The sequence below is a fragment of the Vanessa cardui genome, chromosome 10 (assembly GCF_905220365.1).
Source record: "Vanessa cardui chromosome 10, ilVanCard2.1, whole genome shotgun sequence".
NCBI lineage: Eukaryota > Metazoa > Arthropoda > Insecta > Lepidoptera > Nymphalidae > Vanessa > Vanessa cardui.
The window spans coordinates 12,448,119-12,457,906 of NC_061132.1; the positions used below are offsets into that span (position 1 = coordinate 12,448,119).

At 31.0% G+C, this 9,788-nt stretch overlaps 1 protein-coding gene across 2 annotated transcripts; it reads left to right on the forward strand.

Annotated features, from left to right (window-relative positions):
- Positions 1-97: 97 nt before the first annotated feature.
- Positions 98-3,873, forward strand: LOC124533015. 2 transcript variants are annotated; one of them, XM_047108176.1, is made up of 4 exons: positions 98-357; positions 867-968; positions 1,395-1,674; positions 1,749-3,873. In XM_047108176.1, exons 1-4 carry the CDS (start codon positions 217-219, stop codon positions 1,751-1,753), a joined length of 528 nt encoding a protein of 175 aa, XP_046964132.1. In that variant the 5' UTR covers positions 98-216; the 3' UTR covers positions 1,754-3,873. The 2 variants fall into 2 exon arrangements, with proteins under 2 accessions (XP_046964132.1, XP_046964131.1); XM_047108175.1 differs by having other exon boundaries at positions 1,395-3,873.
- Positions 3,874-9,788: the final 5,915 nt, after the last annotated feature.

Sequence of the window (9,788 nt, forward strand, 5' to 3'; positions counted from 1 at the left end):
AATGAATAAAATATTTAATGGGTTACTAAATAGCAGAGGTAACACAAATAGTTATAAAAATCAATACATTTACTAGCATAGTAGGTAACACTGACACTTTAAAGGGGCGACTAAGACGACTTATATAAAGACAAAACAGACTTGGTATCACCCCAAAATTATTACTACAAATGTAAACTACTTAGTTGATAATTTCAATTTTTAAATCCCCTAAAAATGGCTTTAAAAGCTTACGAAGATGCGTGTATGAGAGCGGAATTATTCGGTCAACCGAAACCGGAACGAGAAGATTTTCTATCAAAACATAAACATTTGGATGTAGTTGAGTTTGAAGAAGTTGATATAAAGACTACAGAGGTATTTCATTTTTACTTCTATTCCTTTTTATGCATAAGCTGCCATAAATTTTAATTCATCATGCAATTCATTAAACTAATCAAAGTAACATTTACGTAGAAAAAATGGTAAATGTATTTGTCAATATCCAATTATCTTTTAAATCTGTTTTGCTTGTTCTAATTAATTTAGCCTATTTACAAGGGATTTTATTTAGATATCGAAATGACTGCGGAAAAAAATACTGCAGTTGTAATACTAGGTCAAGGGCAATATGAAAGAATGGGGTGCTATTTTGTACTACTCATTGTTTTTATTTGCAAAGTATAATAAATTTTATGCCATTTGGCACTTATTGTATATAGTTTTGTTTAAGTAGAGTAATTCATATTCTATTTTTAAATTGCTTTATTCTTGTGGCTTCATCGGCATAGGCTAAGGTTTTCTCTACTTTTGATTGAATGGATTAAAAAAAAAATCTTATTTATAAATGTATAAATTAATATGTAAATACATATATTATTTTTAAGAATACGGCTATGTTAAATGATGATTTGAATCATGCTAGTGGGGGTCTCGCGGAACTGAACACGATACTAACATCTACTCAAACCAAGCTCAATCGTCTGAAGGTAAGGAAAAATTTTGAATGGTTCTTTGTTCTGCTTAATTAAAATTATATTATAAAAAATATATTTTATTTTTATTTTCCCGGCTTATTAAAAACAATGGCAAAGGTATAAACATTTTAGGCTTATTTAGTAAAAAAAATACTAACATTATTTATAATGTTGCAATTATAGTTTTGTGTCTATTTGCGCGTTGCGCAAAATCTGGATTTATGTCCGGCTTTTTAAAATTTTAGTGAAAATTTACAACTGTATCTCATGACAACAATACTATAAATAAAAAATCAAGTAAATGTAAAAAAATATTACCGTATATGTTATATAACAGTTACTACATTGTTATACGCAGAGGACATCGCAGGTATCTGTTAGGATTTATATAAGAAGAATAATATCTGTTTGTATTAAATGGTTCAAATTACATTTCAGGGTGTTTGCGGTACCGTTACCAACTTTTTTCGCATTAAACTAGCTGCAAAAGACAATTTATCCTATTCAAGCGAACCGAGTTATATTGGGCAGACTAATTACGACAAAGATTATATACCACCAAAAGGTTCCGATGTTGGCTTTATAAATAAAGGCCTTGGTCCTGACGACAACGAAATGACGCCGCATTCGAAAAAAATAGATCAAAATAGAGGCGACATTAATTCTGCTTTGGCGGATTTGGAAGCTATGGGGGCAGTTGAAAATAGTTCTTTATTAGGTAAAGCGGCAGCGACTGACTATAGTAAACAAATTTCTACACAGAGTAGTAAGTTGGATAATTTGATTTTACAGGCTGAGAGGGCAGAATCCTCATTGAAAAGTCAGAATCGACAAATGAGGACTTTTTTGCGATAAAGAAATCAAGGTCTATTGTCTATGCCGCCAGTGTATGCCAAATTATATTAATTAATTAATTGTGCATTGTCAATTTAATATGCTTGGTATTACCAGTAATAATTAATTTATTTCGTTGGCAAAGTTTATATATAGAGAAAAGTAATGAAGTAATTAAATTACTGACATTATTTTGCTAAATACATAATATTATTTTCTTAATAAGTTTAAGACGAATATTTTATTTAGGCTAATTTAAATGTTATAGGCGAATTGTAATAAATCGAAAATATGTACTGACAAAAAAGAAATGTGCTTTCGAACTACAGAAATATATATGTATAATCCATATACACATACGACAGTTACTTTACACGAATATTTAAAACATTCTTCGCGTACGCTTTGTATAACAGTTATAAATTGTAATATATTTATAAAATACAAGACCTAGGGGTGTACATAAGAATCGATGTGTTTTTAATACTACTTATTAAATCGTCCAAAGACAATGATATAATTTCTCAAGATGTGCTGTCATCTATAAACAAACCTTTCTTATTCGTTTTTGTTTAGCTACAGTCTGTCTTATTCGATTTTTAAAACTATATATTTTTTTACAAAATAGATACGTGCTCTTTAAGACATGTAATCACAATATAATAACGACCCCAGCTTTGCATGGGTCCTTTATACTAAATATACTACAGAATTTGTTTATTTACGACATCACATTAGAAACTTTTAAAATTGTCAGCGTTTCTTTACTATATTGTCCATCAATGATGATGATAATGATGTAATTATTTGTTATATTATTATTGTAGGATATTTATTGAGAAGCAGCAATCAATACATAACCATTTATGTTTATCTGGATTTTGTTATTAATAATTCGATTGGAATAACACGGTAATAATAACACATTAAAAACGAATAACTAAGTTATACTCAATCATATATGTCCCATCTTTCCAAAAGAAGTTTTACGTCAACGATATATTATTATTTCATAATAATAAATACTTGTTACAACGACAATAGGACCAACAAAAAAAATTATGTAGAAACAATTTTGATAGCATTATTTCGATTTATTAAATTCGATCGTATCTGTTAGCAAAGCTAGTGATTGCAAATAGTTGCAATTGGATTGAGTGATGTGACGTTGGTGCTTTTTTTACGATATAAGGTGAAACATAATGTATAGATAATAAATTCTCTTTTAATAGCTGTTAGAAATCTATGTAATCACAGATATTTCCATTCAGATGTATTTATTATAACAAAAAAAATATATTATATTATATTTTTGCTGATTTAAGTATAAAGCAATACTAAAATTAAATTATTGAATTACGTTAAAGTTATTTTTTCTATCCTAAGATTATAGATTGCATTTAAAAATGCCATGGAGTGCAATTCTTAGTCGCATGCATTATTGCTTGAATAATTACGCAATAGTTCATCATTTTCCATAATGAAAGTATTTCCATATTCAAAGTTGAATGAGAAATTATAGCAAAATTAAATACAGTTTTTACTATTTTTTTTAATCGCTTATTCCATTTTTTTTTATTTATCTAATGACGACTACAACCTTTAAGCAATGCTATAACGCAAGCGACTGATATTTTACCAACATTTATTTATAGATTCATAATTGATATTTACGATGTTTTTGCATATGACAACCCCAGCATGAATATTATATGCAATGATATATTATGATTATTGAACGCGTCTTGCTAATGTAACATTATGCGCTGTTATAAAAAAATATATGGAATATTTGATTTGCGTTAAAAAAGCTCTTGTATATAACTGTTTGGTTACTACTATTAAGAATATATTAATTATATTTTATTATATAATTATGTAAGTAACGTATGTTATAAAATGTTAAATATTATAATTAGTAATATTTGCTTGCTTAGGTAATTTGTAAAAAGATATCTCGAGTTACGTGAACGAGTTGTGCCTCCACATTCATTTCGGAACGGATAATAAATTTTATAAATAATAGCAATCATTTTTTTCGATGTTGAAGATTGATCTATTCGTAGCATTGTAATATGTATCTTTGAAAGAATATTTAAATGTTTAATCGAATAAATATTAAATAAATAAAATGTTATTTTCATTTATTGCAATAATTCCAATAAAATCTTTACAATTAATTTAATTCTGTAGCCCGATGAAAAGTCTTTAAGTTTATTTGATTGGGTTTTTGGTACGAATTATATTTGAAGTTTTATAAACAGAAAAGTTACGCGTTGTCGTCACTGAAGTTAAATCAACTCATGCATTCCAATAAAAACAAGGAAATTTATTTAAATCATCTTGAATAAATCTCAAATTAAAAACATCAAAGATTATTATTATTATTCGACATTGATCGTGATAAGCAAGGGCAAACAAAAACGGGATCACTTGAAGCATGAAACAGTTTGTTATATAAGTGACTATTGTACCATGAAACGTCACTCTTGTTTAGTAGATCAGTCGAAATGCTACTTATATATCTCATTATTGAACTAGCAGTCGCTACTTTCGCCGATCCGTTTCACAAGTATCCCTACGTGTTCCTACTCGACGTTGGCAATGAAGAAATTGAAAAAACGAACTCAGAACAAATAAGATTAACGATTCCAGGCGGTTCATTAGCTTTAAAATACCCCGCGACTGGTGATGGGGATACGATTGGACACGTCAGGGTGAGCGGTATCGATTTCGGAACAGATCTCAAAGCGAGTATTGTCCAAGGCGGTCCTGGGTACAAATACGTTGTTCTTGTATTTATGGGTAACCCGGGAGTGACGTACGATGCGGTTGTGACCATACAAACTGTACCAAACATTGATGATTCTGATCAAATATCGAATATGGATTCAAGTGGAACAAACCAAGAGTTAGACGACGATAGTCCAAATAATAGTGCTGAAGATACATCAGATAGTGAAACGAAACTTGTGTACAGTGAAAATAAAAACGCACAAAAAATGCAATCTAGTTCAAATATATACGAATACGTCAGTAAAGTAGTAGCTGACACACAAGCTAGTGAAGACGATGATGACACTCAAAATTTATCAGATGATGAAATAAAAGATACAGAAGATGAAGTACAAGACACCAAAAGTGATGATAATAGTGACGACAATAGTGACGATGAAAATGAAAACAATGTAAGTAATGATTACGATGAAGATGAGAGCAGTAATGGTAATAATCACGTATATAGTCTAAATGATAATCGTTATGGTAAATACGAAGCTTTTAAACCTCTGATTATTGGTGGTGTAAGATTCTATCCTCAAGCAGCTGTATATATGCAGGGTGGATACAGCAAACCGACTTATGACCAAGAGAATCATAATAATGAGGATGATGATGATGATAATGAAATTAATGACAAAGATACTAATAATAATGATGATGCAGACTACGGATCACCTATTGATTATTGAATGTGTGTAAATATAATCTAATTTAATTTTACCTATAGGAATTAGGAATTTAATGCCATTTGGTAATCATTATTAGTTAATTCTTGTTGTAATTTTTATGTTAAGTAAGACTAAAAAATATTTTTATTTAATGCTGATTTTTTTTTTTTATTATATCCTAGTATGACTGATCTTTTAAATATGTTAAAGCATCATCCTTCTGCTCTCATCCCAATTTTATTTGGGGTCGGCGCAGCATGTCTTCTCCTTCCATAAGTCTCCGTCAGACGCCAACTCACAATACAAGTAACATTATTTCTAGCCATATCTTCTTTCACACAATCCATCCATCGTTTCTTTGGTCGTCCTCTACCTCTATATCCATCCACATCCATGCTCAAGATCTTCCTCACAACATGGTCTTTGTTCTTTCTCATAATATGTCCATACCAAGACAGCCGGTTTCCGGTTCTAGGTTAGCTTCTAGCATAGCTTCTCGGTTACCAGCGCCACTTAAAACATTTTTCAGAGAGTCAGATAAACAACACATATGGTACGAGTATCTACTAAACTAAAAAGTAAACTAAAAACTTTAATCTATATAAATAAAATGGTAGTACTGTATGTCTTGCACGCATGCAAAATAAATAAACTGTTTTGAATTACCTTGAAAGATTTCCTTTAGTAAAGCTATAGTATCGTTGTATCGATGTTAATTATACGCAACGCTGACTTTGCTTCAATTAACTAATTACGATATTCATTGATCGAGGTTCGAAATTCAAACGCCAGATTGGGCCAGCTATTTTTTTAATTTTCAGTAACAGCTCAATGATTGGAAATTGAAAGTGTGTCCTGTGCCCAAGGAGGTCTTAAAACTATCGGGGGCTCTGGGCATATTAGGATAATGCTCTATTACTTTGACATAACACTTTGTTAGCATTGATAAAAAAGTTGTTATAGCTCGCGTCATGTAAAAAGAACGCTAGCAGTCAACCTGCGCACTAGACTATTTATCGGTCTATTTGGTGGTATGAGGTGCGGCGGGTCAAGCGCCGCATGCTTGCCGGTGCGCTATTGGTTCGTCAGTCGCCCTTTGCTATCCACGCAGTGTCCACGTTACGTTTGTTCTCAAAATACCATCACGCAAAAAAGTTATTATTACGAAATGGTTTTATATAGGAAAGAAAGAAATAATATTTATGACGTAAATTGTTTTATGAAGAGAGAGGATGATATTAATGCAGTTGATAATAATTTATAACAATCTATAAAATGGTGGTCCGTTTTATAGATTGGCACAAAATGGTCCGAATCTAAATATTAAAAGGTTCAAAAGATTCGGAATTTCTTACTGTCTTTCTAACTAGCGGCAAAAATAAAAGAACTGAATAAAGCCTGCCTATGGTGTGCCTATCAATATTTAATTTGCAAACCCTCGAGCGAGGCTACTTCAAAAATAAACAAAATGCCTAGTACTTTCTTGCTCGATAGTACCCATGCGCAAACACACCCCCTCCGCTTTCTTCCAGCGTTCTTTTTACACGACGCGGTCTATAAACAAGGTTTTATATTTATTTTTATTAACAATCACATTATATATTATACTTATTTATTGGATCTGAGGATTGTTAGGAGGCCATCAATCGCGGGGCCCTGGGTTGTAGCCCAAAGTGCCCAATGGGAAAGCGGGGTCTTCCTGTGCCTCGTTTAGCGCTTATAGCCTTTGGTCTGTGGCTAAGCTGTCACCGGTCGTATTGGATTTGCTGTGTCTTCGGATTATGATGAAGAGGGGATAGAGAGTGTTCTTTGATTTTGCACACACTTGTGTTTGTCAAAAAACTCTGTCATAATAATTACTTTACTTTATTTTACAACATACAGAGAAAATAAATAAATACAACCTAGATCCAGGCGAACTAAAAGATATACGCGACCAAATCGCTACATAGCGATCCCTTCCAGCCATCCAAAGATGTAGGTTAGGTTAGCTAATTACGTATATTGTATAAACCGAATAAATAGTTAAGACAAATTACAGAATAGTGACGGTGTCAATAATGGTTTACATGTACAGGTCGCAAGGTCGATCCTGACCCCATGGATTATTTGCATAGAGTTTACGACCCTACGACCACGACCTGGAACAGAAGTGATAAGCTTAAAAGGAGGGGTATATAGGAATATTAGAAATTTCTTAACTCATTTGAGGCATTTTTAACAGAAAAAATTTGTATGTGACATTTGTACATTTCTGAAACGTATTATATAAGATAGTATATACAAGAACATAACAACAACAATAGTCTAAGTTAATAGTTAAAAGCGAGTGAAACAGCAAAGCGCAGTTTACTATATGATATGAATACAAACGTTTCGAAATCTACTTTATTTTCTGGTATAAGTTTTATGTTTATTAGTTTTTCCAGTTACACAAAAAACGACGCTAATACATATTTAGTCAAAAGATACTACATAGTATCCAATTAAAAAATGAGAACAATTAAACAATTGAGTTCATTTTACAATATTATCAATTTTTATCGACATTTTAAATTTATATCACAACCCATATGAGAAAGTTGTGGTCATTTTTACAGACACTGGCAGTTCGCCTACAATAATAATAGGCCAGTGGTCATTTAAAGTAAAACAGCAAATACATCGAAGTAATTTTGCAGTACACGTAAAAAGCAGGTCACATATACGGATATAGCATGTTTTTTTTTTGATGATCTCCATAAATATTGACAAACAGTATTGGTAAAGGTATAAGTATATTCAGCCGTATGTAGGCGTACACGTGTGGAGTGGCACAAATCTAAATGACTCGCTTCCACGTGAATAATTTCTACCGTCTCAAGGTCGATTCTTCATGATATAAGCTATCTTCATTGAAACATAGCTCGAGCTAGATTACCTCCACGGGGATGCAATTTTTGAAATTGAGGTTTGTATTACGATTATTTTTCCACGTTTCAGTTTTACACGTGTGTAGTTAACGTTCACGAATGTAAAACAAGATGTAAACAGAATATTTAGTTACTATTAAAAAAAAATGGTTTAATTTAAATTTGGAATTCAACGGTAATCGCCATCTTGAATTGCGCATATGTTACTTTCGCCTTTACGTCAGTCAAATTGTAATCTCATGTAAGATGGATTAAAGAAATTACTCGAATGATTCTTTATTGTGTATTCTAGTAAAAGAGTTTGCGAAGTTTAAAAATGAATAAGATTTTTTTTATACAATATATTCAAAACTATAGATAAGAAATATCACTATTTATGTTAATTATATTTATTATTATTTATGTTATCAACTTTTCACAGGTAATTTATTAGATTCGAGAAATAAAAGTTAACTGTGTTTTGTGGTTCGAACAAAATTTTTTGGGATAATTTTCTCGAGTTGATATGTCTTTTAAATAATTAAATATTATTAAAATAAATTAGAATACAAACAGTTAATTTACAAATATATTGTTAGAGATACACATTTTGGAGATGTAAGGAATGATTAAAAAAAATTATGGTGCCAATGTTTATGACTGTGGTGACCATTTACCATCAAGTGGCCCGTCTGTCAGTCCGCCTACACATTTCATATATAAAAAAAATCGAATTATTTATTTATTTATTTATTTATGGTCCACAAAACAGATTATAACTAAATACACATTTAATATATAAGTAAACATTATAGCAAGCTAAGTTATAACCCAACAACTATGTGAACACAGATTGTAGACGAAATATTTCACTTATAAAAATCAAATAACATCAGCACTTAAGAATACATTGTATACATTACAAAAAACAATAAATGAAAAGAAAAAATTATACAGAAAAATATGAACAAGTTATGACAATGAAAAATAAAATGAAATTATGAAATGGTGAAATGAGGAACTAAATAATGAATAAGAAAATAGATTTAAACACTATTATTACTTGTTAATTGAAAATATTGAAACCAATTGTTTTCTAAATAGATTTAGGTTATTGTTGAAAATGTCAATACCCCCATCCGCGTCCTTTTCGAGAAAAATTTTGTTATATGCGCGACACATACGACCGATAGGATTATGATATGATATGTTGTTATTGTATACGTCCAGGGTAAATATTCTAGGGTGTCGGTATTTAAAGTTGGTGTTTATGTTGATGGATCTTAAAAGCAAGGGTGAATCAATAACACCGTGTATTATTTTATGCAAATATACTAAGTTATTGCAGTTACGACGCATTTCTAGTGTTTGCAATTTAAAATGATTAAGCCTGTCATTGTAGCATTCGAGTTTACGTCCGTACTGATAGCGAGAACTGAGCAAACGTAAAAACCTTTTCTGTACGGCTTCTACCTTTTCACAGTGAGTGGCATAGTTAGGTGACCATATAACCGAGTTATATTCTAAAATACTGCGAACTATGGAACAGTAAAGTTGTATAGTAGTTTTAGGCCTTTTAAAACTTTTAGTGCACCTGCTTATGAATCCACACAATCTGTTACTTTTGTTAATTATGTACTCGTAATGATCCCTAAAAG

Excerpts from the sequence above, each read along its gene's own strand:
- LOC124533015 (XM_047108175.1), top strand. The coding sequence starts at position 217 with ATGGCTTTAAAAGCTTACGAAGATGCGTGTATGAGAGCGGAATTATTC. Across the intron at positions 358-866 it reads TTGATATAAAGACTACAGAG|AATACGGCTATGTTAAATGA; the intron begins GTATTTCATTTT and ends ATTATTTTTAAG. Across the intron at positions 969-1,394 it reads CCAAGCTCAATCGTCTGAAG|GGTGTTTGCGGTACCGTTAC; the intron begins GTAAGGAAAAAT and ends ATTACATTTCAG.